The sequence below is a fragment of the Salvelinus alpinus genome, chromosome 22 (assembly GCF_045679555.1).
Source record: "Salvelinus alpinus chromosome 22, SLU_Salpinus.1, whole genome shotgun sequence".
Lineage (NCBI taxonomy): Eukaryota > Metazoa > Chordata > Actinopteri > Salmoniformes > Salmonidae > Salvelinus > Salvelinus alpinus.
The window spans coordinates 47,911,634-47,928,194 of record NC_092107.1 but is presented as its reverse complement, the minus strand read 5'-3'; the positions used below and the strand labels follow the sequence as shown (position 1 = coordinate 47,928,194).

The following is a 16,561-nucleotide window of genomic DNA, read 5'->3' as shown; positions in this document are numbered from 1 at the left end:
TCTATCTATCTAACGCTGCTGTGTGTATATCTATCTAACGCTGCTGTGTGTATATCTATCTAACGCTGCTGTGTATCTATCTATCTAACGCTGCTGTGTGTATATCTATCTAACGCTGCTGTGTATCTATCTATCTAACGCTGCTGTGTGTATCTATCTATCTAACGCTGCTGTGTATCTATCTATCTAACGCTGCTGTGTGTATATATCTATCTAACACTGCTGTGTGTATCTATCTATCTAACGCTGCTGTGTGTATATCTATCTAACGCTGCTGTGTGTATCTATCTATCTATCACTGCTGTGTGTATCTATCTATCTAACACTGCTGTGTGTATCTATCTATCTAACACTGCTGTGTGTATCTATCTATCTAACGCTGCTGTGTGTATATATCTATCTAACGCTGCTGTGTGTATATCTATCTATCACTGCTGTGTATCTATCTATCTAACACTGCTGTGTGTATCTATCTATCACTGCTGTGTGTATCTATCTATCTAACGCTGCTGTGTGTATATCTATCTAACACTGCTGTGTGTATCTATCTATCTAACACTGCTGTGTGTATCTATCTATCTAACGCTGCTGTGTGTATATCTATCTAACACTGCTGTGTGTATCTATCTAACGCTGCTGTGTATCTATCTATCTAACGCTGCTGTGTATATCTATCTATCTAACGCTGCTGTGTGTATATCTATCTAACGCTGCTGTGTGTATATCTATCTAACGCTGCTGTGTGTATATATCTATCTAACGCTGCTGTGTGTATCTATCTATCTAACGCTGCTGTGTGTATCTATCTATCTATCACTGCTGTGTGTATATCTATCTAACGCTGCTGTGTGTATATCTATCTAACGCTGCTGTGTGTATCTATCTATCTAACGCTGCTGTGTGTATATCTATCTAACGCTGCTGTGTATATCTATCTAACGCTGCTGTGTGTATATCTATCTAACGCTGCTGTGTGTATCTATCTATCTAACGCTGCTGTGTGTATATCTATCTAACGCTGCTGTGTGTATCTATCTATCTAACGCTGCTGTGTATCTATCTATCTAACGCTGCTGTGTGTATATCTATCTATCACTGCTGTGTGTATCTATCTATCTATCTATCTATCTATCTATCTATCTATCTATCTATCTATCACTGCTGTGTGTATCTATCTATCTAACACTGCTGTGTGTATCTATCTATCTAACGCTGCTGTGTGTATCTATCTATCTAACGCTGCTGTGTGTATATCTATCTATCACTGCTGTGTGTATCTATCTATCTATCACTGCTGTGTGTATCTATCTATCTAACGCTGCTGTGTGTATATCTATCTAACGCTGCTGTGTGTATATCTATCTAACGCTGCTGTGTGTATCTATCTATCTAACGCTGCTGTGTGTATCTATCTATCTAACGCTGCTGTGTGTATATCTATCTATCACTGCTGTGTGTATCTATCTATCTAACGCTGCTGTGTGTATATCTATCTAACGCTGCTGTGTGTATCTATCTATCTAACGCTGCTGTGTGTATATCTATCTATCACTGCTGTGTGTATCTATCTAACGCTGCTGTGTGTATCTATCTATCTATCTATCACTGCTGTGTGTATCTATCTATCTATCTATCACTGCTGTGTGTATATCTATCTATCACTGCTGTGTGTATCTATCTATCTAACGCTGCTGTGTGTATATCTATCTAACGCTGCTGTGTGTATCTATCTATCTATCACTGCTGTGTGTATATCTATCTATCGCTGCTGTGTGTATCTATCTATCTATCGCTGCTGTGTGTATCTATCTATCTAACGCTGCTGTGTGTATATCTATCTAACGCTGCTGTGTGTATCTATCTATCTAACGCTGCTGTGTGTATATCTATCTAACGCTGCTGTGTGTATATCTATCTAACGCTGCTGTGTGTATCTATCTATCTAACGCTGCTGTGTGTATCTATCTATCTAACACTGCTGTGTATCTATCTATCTAACACTGCTGTGTGTATCTATCTATCTAACACTGCTGTGCCCCCCCCCCCCCAGGCCTACCCCAGGGGGAGCTGCCTCAAGGCCAGATGGACTCTCTCCTCTCCATAATCTCCAGCCAGAGAGAGCGGTTCCGCTCACGCAACCAGGAGCTGGAGGCTGTGAGTCCCTCTCCCTCCCTCTCTCTCTCTCACACACACACACACACACACACACACACACACACACACACACACACACACACACACACACACACACACACACACACACACACTCGGACTTTCCCACACTCTTGTTTAACCTCCCTCCCTCTCTGTGTCCTCCAGGAGAGTCGTTCCGTGCAGGTGACCATGCAGGCCCTGCAGAGACAGCCTGCGTGCCGACAACATCAAGCTCTACGAGAAAATCAAGTTCCTCCAGAGCTACCCTGGCAGGGTGAGTAGGTTCCTCCAGAGCTACCCTGGCAGGGTGAGTAGGTTCCTCCAGAGCTACCCTGGCAGGGTGAGTAGGTTCCTCCAGAGCTACCCTGGCAGGGTGAGTATTTTCCTCCAGAGCTACACTGGCAGGGTGAGTAGTTCCTCCAAGAGCTACCCTGGCAGGGTGAGTAGTTTCCTCCAGAGCTACCCTGGCAGGGTGAGTAGTTTCCTCCAGAGCTACCCTGGCAGGGTGAGTAGTTTCCTCCAGAGCTACCCTGGCAGGGTGAGTAGGTTCCTCCAGAGCTACCCTGGCAGGGTGAGTAGGTTCCTCCAGAGCTACCCTGGCAGGGTGAGTAGGTACCTCCAGAGCTACCCTGGCAGGGTGAGTAGTTTCCTCCAGAGCTACCCTGGCAGGGTGAGTAGTTTCCTCCAGAGCTACCCTGGCAGGGTGAGTAGGTTCCTCCAGAGCTACCCTGGCAGGGTGAGTATTTTCCTCCAGAGCTACCCTGGCAGGGTGAGTAGTTTCCTCCAGAGCTACCCTGGCAGGGTGAGTAGTTTCCTCCAGAGCTACCCTGGCAGGGTGAGTAGTTCCTCCAGAGCTACTCTGGCAGAGTGAGTAGGTTCCTCCAGAGCTACCCTGGCAGAGTGAGTAGGTTCCTCCAGAGCTACCCTGGCAAGGTGAGTAGTTCCTCCAGAGCTACCCTGGCAAGGTGAGTAGGTTCCTCCAGAGCTACCCTGGCAGAGTGAGTAGGTTCCTCCAGAGCTACCCTGGCAGGGTGAGTAGGTTCCTCCAGAGCTACCCTGGCAAGGTGAGTAGTTCCTCCAGAGCTACCCTGGCAAGGTGAGTAGTTCCTCCAGAGCTACCCTGGCAGGTGAGTAGGTTCCTCCAGAGCTACCCTGGCAGAGTGAGTAGGTAGCTAGTCACCCATCACTTTAGAAGAGCAGGTGTTTATTCATTAGTCGCAGACCATAGGAAAATATTTGGTCTGTTGCAATATTTGGTCTGCTGCGGTCTTCCTGACTGACTGTCCGTCTGTCTCCCCCTACAGGCTGGACTGACTTCCTGACTGACTGTCCGTCTGTCTCCCCCTACAGGCTGGACTGACTTCCTGACTGACTGTTTGTCTGTCTCCCCCTACAGGCTGGACTGACTTCCTGACTGTCCGTCTGTCTCCCCCTACAGGCTGGACTGACTTCCTGACTGTCCGTCTGTCTCCCCCTACAGGCTGGACTGACTTCCTGACTGACTGTCCGTCTGTCTCCCCCTACAGGCTGGACTGACTTCCTGACTGACTGTCCGTCTGTCTCCCCCTACAGGCTGGACTGACTTCCTGACTGTCCGTCTGTCTCCCCCTACAGGCTGGACTGACTTCCTGAGTGTCCGTCTGTCTCCCCCTACAGGCTGGACTGACTTCCTGACTGTCCGTCTGTCTCCCCCTATAGGCTGGACTGACTGACTGTCCGTCTGTCTCTCCCTACAGGCTGGACTGACTTCCTGACTGTCCGTCTGTCTCCCCCTACAGGCTGGACTGACTTCCTGACTGTCCGTCTGTCTCCCCCTACAGGCTGGACTGACTTCCTGACTGTCCGTCTGTCTCCCCCTACAGGCTGGACTGACTTCCTGACTGACTGTTTGTCTGTCTCCCCCTACAGGCTGGACTGACTTCCTGACTGACTGTTTGTCTGTCTCCCCCTACAGGCTGGACTGACTTCCTGACTGACTGTTTGTCTGTCTCCCCCTACAGGCTGGACTGACTTCCTGACTGACTGTCTGTCTCCCCCTACAGGCTGGACTGACTTCCTGACCGACTGTCTGTCTCCCCCTATAGGCTGGACTGACTTCCTGACTGACTGTTTGTCTCCCCCTACAGGCTGGACTGACTTCCTGACTGTCCGTCTGTCTCCCCCTACAGGCTGGACTGACTTCCTGACTGACTGTTTGTCTGTCTCCCCCTACAGGCTGGACTGACTTCCTGACTGACTGTTTGTCTCCCCCTACAGGCTGGACTGACTTCCTGACTGTCCGTCTGTCTCCCCCTACAGGCTGGACTGACTTCCTGACTGTCCGTCTGTCTCCCCCTACAGGCTGGACTGACTTCCTGACTGTCCGTCTGTCTCCCCCTACAGGCTGGACTGACTTCCTGACTGTCCGTCTGTCTCTCCCTACAGGCTGGACTGACTTCCTGACTGTCCCTCTGTCTCCCCCTACAGGCTGGACTGACTTCCTGACCGACTGTCTGTCTCCCCCTATAGGCTGGACTGACTTCCTGACCGACTGTCTGTCTCTCCCTACAGGCTGGACTGACTTCCTGACTGTCCGTCTGTCTCCCCCTACAGGCTGGACTGACTTCCTGACTGTCCGTCTGTCTCCCCCTACAGGCTGGACTGACTTCCTGACTGACTCTCTGTCTCCCCCTACAGGCTGGACTGACTTCCTGACTGACTCTCTGTCTCCCCCTACAGGCTGGACTGACTTCCTGACCGACTGTCTGTCTCTCCCTACAGGCTGGACTGACTTCCTGACTGACTCTCTGTCTCCCCCTACAGGCTGGACTGACTTCCTGACCGACTGTCTGTCTCTCCCTACAGGCTGGACTGACTTCCTGACTGACTCTCTGTCTCCCCCTACAGGCTGGACTGACTTCCTGACTGTCCGTCTGTCTCCCCCTACAGGCTGGACTGACTTCCTGACCGACTGTCTGTCTCTCCCTACAGGCTGGACTGACTTCCTGACTGACTCTCTGTCTCCCCCTACAGGCTGGACTGACTTCCTGACTGTCCGTCTGTCTCTCCCTACAGGCTGGACTGACTTCCTGACTGTCCGTCTGTCTCCCCCTACAGGCTGGACTGACTTCCTGACTGTCCGTCTGTCTCCCCCTACAGGCTGGACTGACTTCCTGACTGTCCGTCTGTCTCCCCCTACAGGCTGGACTGACTTCCTGACTGACTGTCTGTCTCCCCCTACAGGCTGGACTGACTTCCTGACTGACTGTCTGTCTCCCCCTACAGGCTGGACTGACTTCCTGACCGACTGTCTGTCTCCCCCTACAGGCTGGACTGACTTCCTGACTGACTGTTTGTCTGTCTCCCCCTACAGGCTGGACTGACTTCCTGACTGACTGTTTGTCTCCCCCTACAGGCTGGACTGACTTCCTGACTGTCCGTCTGTCTCCCCCTACAGGCTGGACTGACTTCCTGACTGTCCGTCTGTCTCCCCCTACAGGCTGGACTGACTTCCTGACTGTCCGTCTGTCTCCCCCTACAGGCTGGACTGACTTCCTGACCGACTGTCTGTCTCCCCCTACAGGCTGGACTGACTTCCTGGCTGACTGTCTGTCTCCCCCTACAGGCTGGACTGACTTCCTGACCGACTGTCTGTCTCCCCCTATAGGCTGGACTGACTTCCTGACTGACTCTCTGTCTCCCCCTATAGGCTGGACTGACTTCCTGACTGACTCTCTGTCTCCCCCTATAGGCTGGACTGACTTCCTGACTGACTCTCTGTCTCCCCCTATAGGCTGGACTGACTTCCTGACTCTCTGTCTCCCCCTACAGGCTGGACTGACTTCCTGACTCTCTGTCTCCCCCTATAGGCTGGAGGCAGTGATGACACGGTTACAGTGTGTTACTCCTCCCAGTATGAGGAGAGACTGGACCCCTTCGCCTCCTTCAGCAAGAGGGTGAGGACAACATGTTACTGAACACTCACATGTCTAGTTAGATTAGTATGTGTATCGGACCGTATGTAGTGGTGTGTATTGGTCAGTATGTAGTGGTGTGTATTGGTCAGTATGTAGTGGTGTGTATTGGTCAGTATGTAGTGGTCAGTATGTAGTGGTGTGTATTGGTCAGAATGTAGTGGTGTGTAGTGGTGTGTAGTGGTCAGTATGTAGTGGTGTGTATTGGTCAGTGTGTAGTGGTGTGTATTGGTCAGTATGTAGTGGTCAGTATGTAGTGGTGTGTATTGGTCAGTATGTAGTGGTGTGTAGTGGTGTGTATTGGTCAGTATGTAGTGGTGTGTATTGGTCAGTATGTAGTGGTCAGTATGTAGTGGTGTGTATTGGTCAGAATGTAGTGGTGTGTAGTGGTGTGTAGTGGTCAGTATGTAGTGGTGTGTATTGGTCAGTGTGTAGTGGTGTGTAGTGGTCAGTATGTAGTGGTGTGTATTGGTCAGTATGTAGTGGTCAGTATGTAGTGGTGTGTAGTGGTCAGTATGTAGTGGTCAGTATGTAGTGGTGTGTATTGGTCAGTATGTAGTGGTATGTAGTGGTCAGTATGTAGTGGTCAGTATGTAGTGGTGTGTAGTGGTGTGTATTGGTCAGTATGTAGTGGTGTGTATTGGTCAGTATGTAGTGGTGTGTAGTGGTGTGTAGTGGTCAGTATGTAGTGGTCAGTATGTAGTGGTGTGTAGTGGTGTGTATTGGTCAGTATGTAGTGGTGTGTAGTGGTCAGTATGTAGTGGTGTGTATCGGTCAGTATGTAGTAGTGTGTATCGGTCAGTAGTTTTATTTTTGAGACTCATCGTGTGTGTTTACAGGAACGCCACCATAGATACCTGAGCCTCAGTCCTTGGGACAAGGTTACCCTCAGCCTGGTGAGTCACACACACAGATAGATATGTAACAAGGTTACCCTCAGCCTGGTGAGTCACACACACAGATAGATATGTAACAAGGTTACCCTCAGCCTGGTGAGTCATACACACAGATAGATATGTAACAAGGTTACCCTCAGCCTGGTGAGTCACACACACAGATAGATATGTAACAAGGTTACCCTCAGCCTGGTGAGTCACACACACAGATAGATATGTAACAAGGTTACCCTCAGCCTGGTGAGTCATACACACAGATAGATATGTAACAAGGTTACCCTCAGCCTGGTGAGTCATACACACAGATAGATATGTAACAAGGTTACCCTCAGCCTGGTGAGTCACACACACAGATAGATATGTAACAAGGTTACCCTCAGCCTGGTGAGTCATACACACAGATAGATATGTAACAAGGTTACCCTCAGCCTGGTGAGTCATACACACAGATAGATATGTAACAAGGTTACCCTCAGCCTGGTGAGTCACACACACAGATAGATATGTAACAAGGTTACCCTCAGCCTGGTGAGTCATACACACAGATAGATATGTAACAAGGTTACCCTCAGCCTGGTGAGTCACACACACAGATAGATATGTAACAAGGTTACCCTCAGCCTGGTGAGTCACACACACAGATAGATATGTAACAAGGTTACCCTCAGCCTGGTGAGTCACACACACAGATAGATATGTAACAAGGTTACCCTCAGCCTGGTGAGTCACACACACAGATAGATATGTAACAAGGTTACCCTCAGCCTGGTGAGTCATACACACAGATAGATATGTAACAAGGTTACCCTCAGCCTGGTGAGTCACACACACAGATTGATATGTAACAAGGTTACCCTCAGCCTGGTGAGTCATACACACAGATAGATATGTAACAAGGTTACCCTCAGCCTGGTGAGTCACACACACAGATAGATATGTAACAAGGTTACCCTCAGCCTGGTGAGTCATACACACAGATAGATATGTAACAAGGTTACCCTCAGCCTGGTGAGTCACACACACAGATAGATATGTAACAAGGTTACCCTCAGCCTGGTGAGTCATACACACAGATAGATATGTAACAAGGTTACCCTCAGCCTGGTGAGTCATACACACAGATAGATATGTGTAATGTGTGATCAAATGGGTTGTAATTCACCCATGTGTTTTCGGGTCGTAGCATTCTCTCCAACAAGATGGCCAGAACCATTACATTCTTCTACACCCTCTTCCTGCATTGCCTGGTCTTCCTGGTATGTAGCCTTTTGACCTTTCACCTCCCACCACCCCGGTGCCCATTGGCTATTCAGAGATGTTTGCTGATGTCATAATGTGTGTTTGTGTGTGTTCTCAGGTGCTTTATGAGACTGCCTGGAGTGAGAGCATCGGTCGAGACTGCTCTGCCTTCTGTGCTAAGAAGTGAGTTTCATTCTGTCTTCCTTCCCGCGAGCAGAACAGCGGTGTGTTTGGGATATTAGTTAGGATTGCCTCGAATCTTTCAATCTCCTCCCCTCTGTCTGTTTCTCAGGTACTCGGATCACCTGCATCGTTTTCATGAGAACGGGGACAACCTGTGACGCTTTCAAGACAACTGGTGGGTGGGGGGGGGGGGGGGGCGGACTAGGTCAGTTCATGACGTCAGTGATCTTCAGGTCAGAAAGTCGGAGTTCTAGAAAGATGCCAGAATTCCCGACTAGGAATTCTGAGTTGGGTGGACCGTTCAACACTATTTTCCAAGTCTGAGTTTTTTTCCTGAGTTGGTTTGACAGGAAGAACAGCTTTATTTTTTGCAGTAGCTGCTTTTAACCACTAGGGGGTAGGCTTGCTCTCTTCTTCGGGGGGGGGGGGGGGGGAGATTAACTGTAATCTCCTATGCTGATATGAACTGTAATCTCCTATACTGATATGAACTGTAATGTCCTATACTGATATGAACTGTAATCTCCTATACTGATATTAACTGTAATCTCCTATACTGATATGAACTCTAATCTCCTATACTGATATTAACTGTAGTCTCCTGTACTGATATTAATTTTGATGAATGAAGTATTGATTGACAAGAGGGGTGTTTGTTATCATTCGATACGGCTATGTTAGGGTGTTGGGAATACTGTGAAAGCGCATGTATATTTGTTAAGGGATTAAATATTACGAGACAATTTAAGAGATGTTGATTAAAGATGAAGTTATTTTTCCTTGGCTTTTAGATTTCCCTCATTGAGAGTACATCGTTGAGGAAAATGTCGAAGAATTATCACAGCACCTGTAATTGCTAGAAATATCTGAATTTCATTGAATTGTCACTATGATTTAGCTTGTATCTTATGTTGAAGTGTATCTGTTTCGTGACATGTTGTTTTCTTAGTTGGGATGGCCGGACAGGGACGTTGTTTCCAGTCAGATGAATAGGGGTGATGTGCTTGTGTTGAGGGGTCTTTGGTTCCTAGCTTGATGGATATTCTCCTTCCATGTCACTGTCACATCTATTCTCTCTCCATGTCACTGTCACATCTATTCTCCCTCCATGTCACTGTCACATCTATTCTCCCTCCATGTCACTGTCACATCTATCTATCCTTCTAAATAAACTAGGCATTTACCTATGTGTTTGTGTCACCTGGTGATTGGTCACAATGAGTGATGTCACAATAGAAATAGAATCCATTTCTATAGATTATATCATAGAGATCATATTCATTACTATTCTAATTCCTAATTCTATGGCTGTTACATTGTGAATCATAATGTCACAATGATCATTGTCAAAATGATGTGGTGTCAGATGCATAAAGACGTCACACTGAGTGATGTCATCACGTGGTGTCAAAAGGTCTGATGCCCCATTTTGTTTCAGAAGGTCATATTGAAGTCAAAATGCTTGACGTTAACAGGGAATGTCAATGTTGTCACAGTATGGGACTTAAAATTGGTTTTATCATAGTGTTTTATTGCATGATAAAGGTCATAATTTGCATCACACAGGTACTAATGGTGCGTCCAAGACAATTGGGAACGAGGTGAAATCATGACGTCAGTGAGCTTCAGGTCAGAAGATCTGAGCTCTAGAAAGATGTCAGAGTAGGCAGATCGTTCAAAGAGATTATTTTTTTTACCCAGTCGGAGCTCGTTTTTTCAGAGTTCTAAGTTGTCTTGAACGCACCGAAGTCAGAAATCGAAGATGTCGGAGTTCCCAGTTGATTTGAACGCAGCAAAAGCCCACAAGGTAAGGACGGTTACTGGATAGGCGCAACCACACCCTTCAGCGCTTTAGGGTATTCGGACTAATGCAGAGCATTTCGAGCGGATCACTTTTGTGAAGTCTGAAACGTGTGTCGCATTAATGGGGATAAACAGGTTCAGGCTTGCGCCTGCATGAACGTTACAAAAATCAAAAGGTCAAGAAGTTTTGACTACATGGTTTCTGCAGTTGCTCTTCACCGACTTCATCCTGCGGGCATCGCCTGTGTTGTGGGAGGGTCTATTGTCAACCAATCATTATGGTGTTTTTTTGTTGTTCGACCAATGCGAACGTGACCAAAGACGACTGAAACAGGAACTTGCTGGGATTCATGTAGCCTTAACAACGGATATATACAAAATGAATGTGACGTTTGATGCTCTCTCACTGATTGATTGTACAATGTATATTATTATTATTATTATTAAATTATTTCAGTTTGTGAGCGTGTGTTCTGGAAGGGTTGGGATATGTTTATTTTAACATTTTAAAGAAAAACTTTTATAAAACAATGGCAACTTTTATAAAACAATGGCAAATGTTGATCTGAGCCTTGCCGTTTCGTTTGTCGCAGATGCACCTCCCCCCAATTCACTCTTCGACTTTGGTCTACAGTCGGTTGCTTGAGCCCTACCAATCAAACGCACCCATCAGTTGATGTGTTGGAATGAGAGGACCCTGTCTACAGTCGGTTGCTTGAGCCCTACCAATCAAACGCACCCATCAGTTGATGTATTGGAATGAGAGGACCCTGTCTACAGTCGGTTGCTTGAGCCCTACCAATCAAACGCACCCATCAGTTGATGTATTGGAATGAGAGGACCCTGTCTACAGTCGGTTGCTTGAGCCCTACCAATCAAACGCACCCATCAGTTGATGTATTGGAATGAGAGGACCCTGTCTACAGTCGGTTGCTTGAGCCCTTACGAGTCAAACGCACCCGTCAGTTGATGTATTGGAATGAGAGGTCCCTGTCTACAGTCGGTTGCTTGAGCCCTACCAATCAAACGCACCCATCAGTTGATGTGTTGGAACGAGAGGTCCCTGTCTACAGTTTGTAGGGGTTTGCAGCAGATCTCAGTTCTGTCTGAGGGAGACTCAATTAGGCTGCATTATTCATGTGAGGAGTCCCCTTGGAGGGTTGTGATGAGGAGTTTTCATGGAGGTCGACGTCCCTAAAACTCATACTGGCTCATTAAACTGTAACAAGGCGGTCTGACCACACGCAACATCCCCACTAGCTGAAATCCAGACACTTACACGTTGATATCCGTCAACATGCCGTCAGCAGAGGGCGATAGAGGAATGCGTTCTCTGAATTATTTATTGGCCTCATGCTGGCTCTCCTTCTCTCATCCTTACCTTGTTTCTGTCTGTCTTATTTCTCTCTGTCTTTATTTCATTATCTGTCTTATTTCTCTCTCCCTTTCTGTCTCTTTCATTCTCTGTCTGTTTGTCATTGTGTTTTGTTTGTGCAGTGTTGCTAAAGGGATCTTTCTGTCCATAGAGATGCGCATGCAGAAATACTGTAATGAATAGTGGTGCTCTTATGTCTCCAGGCAGGAAGAAAGCTGTTCCCTGTGTCTTTCTACCTCACGGTTGACAATACATACGAACTGCTGCTTCTGCTAATAAGGGTGTAATTTAATTCAACCTGCACTGCTGAAAAATACATAACAAATGACCTGTTAACGTGAAATCACAAAACTGCAAATAATGTGTTGAGATCAGAGGAGTGATGTCCAGTATTTCTATGAAATATGACCTATAATTAATTCATTCATTAATTAGAATTTAAGTTCAATCATTTAACTTTCCCCCCCAAAAATGGTAGGGGATAGTGGGGTAAGTTGAGCCACCCCTTGTTTCTAGGAAACCATAAACAAAATGTATCATGTGACCAAATATTTAGGAAGAGGTCATCATTTCACGGAGTCATGGGAAAAAAAGTGGTTTAGCAAGTTAGATCCAAAAAAACAGATTTTCACCAAGTCAAATAAATGTATTGTGTTTTATAGGTATCTAAACGTATCTAAACCAACGTAGATAATTTTAAGACTGTTTTATACGTTGTTTGGGATCTCCATAAGCTACGATATGAGGTCATTAACCTAGCAAAGTGCATCCTCGGCTCAGGAGGATGACATTCTCAGAGGAAATAGCAAGCATTTTTTTAAACGGTCTGTTTGTGATACAAGTTTGAAGTGGGATTTTGAAGTGTTATTTTCTCCAATTGATGGTTTGGCCACAAATCCGAATATAGGAAGAGTCAACAACATTATTCGGGTTTGAGTTAACAGAACATGATTTTCACTGTTACTTTAAACCCCTGTTTTAAAGACTACTCCGCAGGGTTAAAGGTCAACTCCGTTACAATTCCAGTCGATTCAGGAAGTACACTTGAAAGTCCAATTTCAATTCTCTACCCGTGATTTTCAATTAGGAAAAAAATGTGGAATTGGAATTTGGTTTACATTCTGAAGTGACTGGAATTGAAATGGAATTGACCCCAAACCTGCTCCTCCTCAGGCCAGAAGGCCTATATGAAGCTTTCCCTCTTCATTCACGTCTTAGTAGCTGTGGGAATGTCATTCACTGGTTCAACACCATTCAAGATGATTTATTTTGTGTTGCTAAGTACCTCAGCTCAGAAAATGACGAATCAAGATTTTTTTCTTCTCCGTGATCATTAGTACAAAGAGTGTGTGTGGGTGTGTGTGTGTGTGTGTGGGGGGGGGGGGGTGTGTGTGTGGGTGTGGGTGTGTGTGGGTGTGGGTGTGTGTGGGGGTGGGTGTGGGGGGGGGGGGGGTCATGAATCCTTCGACAGCATCTTTCACCACTCCTCCTCATTCCCTTTATCTCCTAGGGAACTGTCGGTACCTCCTCCCCCACAACAACCCCGCCTCTCTCTATCGCTCTTTCCCAGCATGCAGTCGCTTCATACCGGTTTCCCCCCCGGTCGTTGCCATGGAAACAGTCCTCTGTCAGGTTGCTCCTGCCGAACGCTCCCGATGCGTTCTGATTCGCTCTGACAGCATCTGGCTGAGTTGCCCACACATGTAACCCCTGTCCAGCCAATCAGATGTCTAGAGCCCAACCCCCCCCCCCCCCGCCTCGCACCGCTCTGTGGCCTGTCCCCCCCCCCCTTTCACCCGGCCCCCTTACCGTCCTTGGTGAGACGGTTACAGGAGGTAACTGTGGGGATTGGAGCTGGGTCTCAGAGTGGAAGCTGCTGCACTAACCTACTGATCACTGGGATCCATGGCCTCATGGCAAAAACAACATTCATATTACTTACAGTCAGACTCTTAGTCTCCTGAAGTGTTTATTGAAGAGTACCTGGTGTCAGACACATTTCAAATGGATACATTAACTGTCAGGCACTTTGTGTCCAATTTATTTCTCTACAAAGCACAGTGAAATGTCTTTGATTGATACTGATGGTTTAATTATTGTGGGAATGAATGGGAACACTTGCTGTTGATCAAGTGCTGTTGATGTCTCTTTTGATGAGGTTGGATGTTGCACATTCATCCTGCTCTCCTGGTCTGTCTGTGAGTGTGTTGTCTCTCCTGGTCTCTCCTGGTCTCTCTGTGAGTGTGTTGTCTCTCCTGGTCTCTCTGTGAGTGTGTTGTCTCTCCTGGTCTCTCTGTGAGTGTGTTGTCTCTCCTGGTCTCTCTGTGAGTGTGTTGTCTCTCCTGGTCTCTCTGTGAGTGTGTTGTCTCTCCTGGTCTGTCTGTGAGTGTGTTGTCTCTCCTGGTCTCTCTGTGAGTGTATTGTCTCTCCTGGTCTCTCTGTGAGTATGTTGTCTCTCCTGGTCTCTCCTGGTCTGTCTGTGAGTGTGTTGTCTCTCCTGGTCTCTCTGTGAGTGTGTTGTCTCTCCTGGTCTGTCTGTGAGTGTGTTGTCTCTCCTGGTCTCTCCTGGTCTGTCTGTGAGTGTGTTGTCTCTCCTGGTCTCTCCTGGTTCACTGAGTGTTGTCTCTCCTGGTCTGTCTGGTTCGCTGTGTGTTGTCTGACTGGTTCACTGTGTGTTGTCTGTCTGGTTCACTGTGTGTTGTCTCTCCTGGTCTGTCTGGTTCACTGTGTGTTGTCTCTCCTGGTCTGTCTGGTTCACTGTGTGTTGTCTCTCCTGGTCTGTCTGTGAGTGTGTTGTCTCTCCTGGTCTGTCTGTGAGTGTGTTGTCTCTCTGTGAGTGTGTTGTCTCTCCTGGACTCTCCTGGTCTGTCTGTGAGTGTGTTGTCTCTCCTGGTCTCTCCTGGTCTGTCTGTGAGTGTGTTGTCTCTCCTGGTCTCTCCTGGTCTGTCTGTGAGTGTGTTGTCTCTCCTGGTCTCTCCTGGTCTGTCTGTGAGTGTGTTGTCTCTCCTGGTCTCTCCTGGTCTGTCTGTGAGTGTGTTGTCTCTCCTGGTCTCTCCTGGTTCACTGTGTGTTGTCTCTCCTGGTCTGTCTGGTTCACTGTGTGTTGTCTCTCCTGGTCTGTCTGGTTCACTGTGTGTTGTCTGTCTGATTCACTGTGTGTTGTCTCTCCTGGTCTGTCTGGTTCGCTGTGTGTTGTCTGTCTGGTTCACTGTGTGTTGTCTCTCCTGGTCTGTCTGGTTCACTGTGTGTTGTCTCTCCTGGTCTGTCTGGTTCACTGTGTGTTGTCTCTCCTGGTCTGTCTGGTTCGCTGTGTGTTGTCTGACTGGTTCACTGTGTGTTGACTGTCTGGTTCACTGTGTGTTGTCTCTCCTGGTCTGTCTGTGAGTGTGTTGTCTCTCCTGGTTTACTGTGTGTTGTCTCTCCTGGTCTGTCTGGTTCACTGTGTGTTGTCTGTCTGGTTCACTGTGTGTTGTCTGTCCTGGTCTGTCTGGTTCACTGTGTGTTGTCTGTCTGGTTCACTGTGTGTTGTCTGTCTGGTTCACTGTGTGTTGTCTCTCCTGGTCTGTCTGGTTCACTGTGTGTTGTCTCTCCTGGTCTGTCTGGTTCACTGTGTGTTGTCTGTCCTGGTCTGTCTGGTTCACTGTGTGTTGTCTGTCCTGGTCTGTCTGATTCACTGTGTGTTGTCTCCTCCTGTTCTGTCTGGTTCACTGTGTGTTGTCTGTCCTGGTCTGTCTGATTCACTGTGTGTTGTCTCCTCCTGGTCTGTCTGGTTCACTGTGTGTTGTCTCCTCCTGGTCTGTCTGGTTCACTGTGTGTTGTCTCTCCTGGTCTGTCTGGTTCACTGTGTGTTGTCTGTCTGGTTTACTGTGTGTTGTCTCCTCCTGGTCTGTCTGGTTCACTGTGTGTTGTCTCCTCCTGGTCTGTCTGGTTCACTGTGTGTTGTCTCTCCTGGTCTGTCTGGTTTACTGTGTGTTGTCTCTCCTGGTCTGTCTGGTTCACTGTGTGATGTCTGTCTGGTTTACTGTGTGTTGTCTCCTCCTGGTCTGTCTGGTTCACTGTGTGTTGTCTCCTCCTGGTCTGTCTGGTTCACTGTGTGTTGTCTCTCCTGGTTTGTCTGGTTCACTGTGTGTTGTCTGTCTGGTTTACTGTGTGTTGTCTCTCCTGGTCTGTCTGGTTCACTGTGTGTTGTCTCCTCCTGTCCCGGCCCCAGACATACTGATATCATCAAATGAATCACTAGCTCTGTGAGAGATCAGGTGCAATTTGACTCACAATACACACACACACACACACACACACACACACACACACATACACACATACACACATACATACATACATACATACATACACATATATTAGCTGCTTCAATAAATATGTAGTTGATGACCCCAGTGAGACAAATGGGCGCTGAGGGATTGTGGGAGCCTGAGTAAGCTCTGTTCATTGGGCCTTTTCTGTTCTCGGTCACTAGGAAGAACAGAGGCCTCACCGCCACAACTCTCTCTCATCTCTCCCATCTCTACAGCTCAGGGGGAAGGGGTATCTCGCAGTCGCCAGGCACTCTTGTGACAGACAGGCCGTTTTGGAGACGTGCTTTAAAGTGCCCCCCCCCCCACCCCCATCAATAAGATGTGCTCCTCTGGAATTCTGTCTTGGATTTAAGGAATGTCATTGGCTGGGCAGAGAGAGAGGGGGGGGTTGAGAAGACCCACACATTGATCCTCAAACACCCCCAAGAGCGTTAAATCTCCCCTTCAACCACGTCAGACACTTTTTAGAGGAAGAAGTCAATCAAAAGGCTGGGTGGGTGTGGACTACGCTCTGTGGTAGGGAGAATGAGAGGGTACACCCCCCCCCCCCCCCCCCCCCTGTACTTCAGATTCCTGTATAGCCAGGGAGGTGAACAACCCTCTCCCGCTGTCAGATCGGAGATTATCCTGTCTGGGTTCTTGTGT

The 16,561-nt window shown here is 47.6% G+C and overlaps 1 protein-coding gene across 1 annotated transcript in view; it reads left to right on the top strand.

Moving 5' to 3' along the window:
* LOC139549576 (protein CASP-like) overlaps positions 1–8,618 on the top strand; it is a 265,164-nt gene extending 256,546 nt beyond the window's left edge. Inside the window, 8 exon segments of the mRNA XM_071360212.1 lie at positions 2,051–2,154; positions 2,320–2,357; positions 2,359–2,428; positions 6,003–6,089; positions 6,947–7,002; positions 8,178–8,259; positions 8,361–8,425; positions 8,535–8,618. Coding sequence (XP_071216313.1) covers positions 2,051–2,154; positions 2,320–2,357; positions 2,359–2,428; positions 6,003–6,089; positions 6,947–7,002; positions 8,178–8,259; positions 8,361–8,425; positions 8,535–8,583 — 551 coding nt within the window. The 3' untranslated portion in view covers positions 8,584–8,618.
* Positions 8,619–16,561: the final 7,943 nt, after the last annotated feature.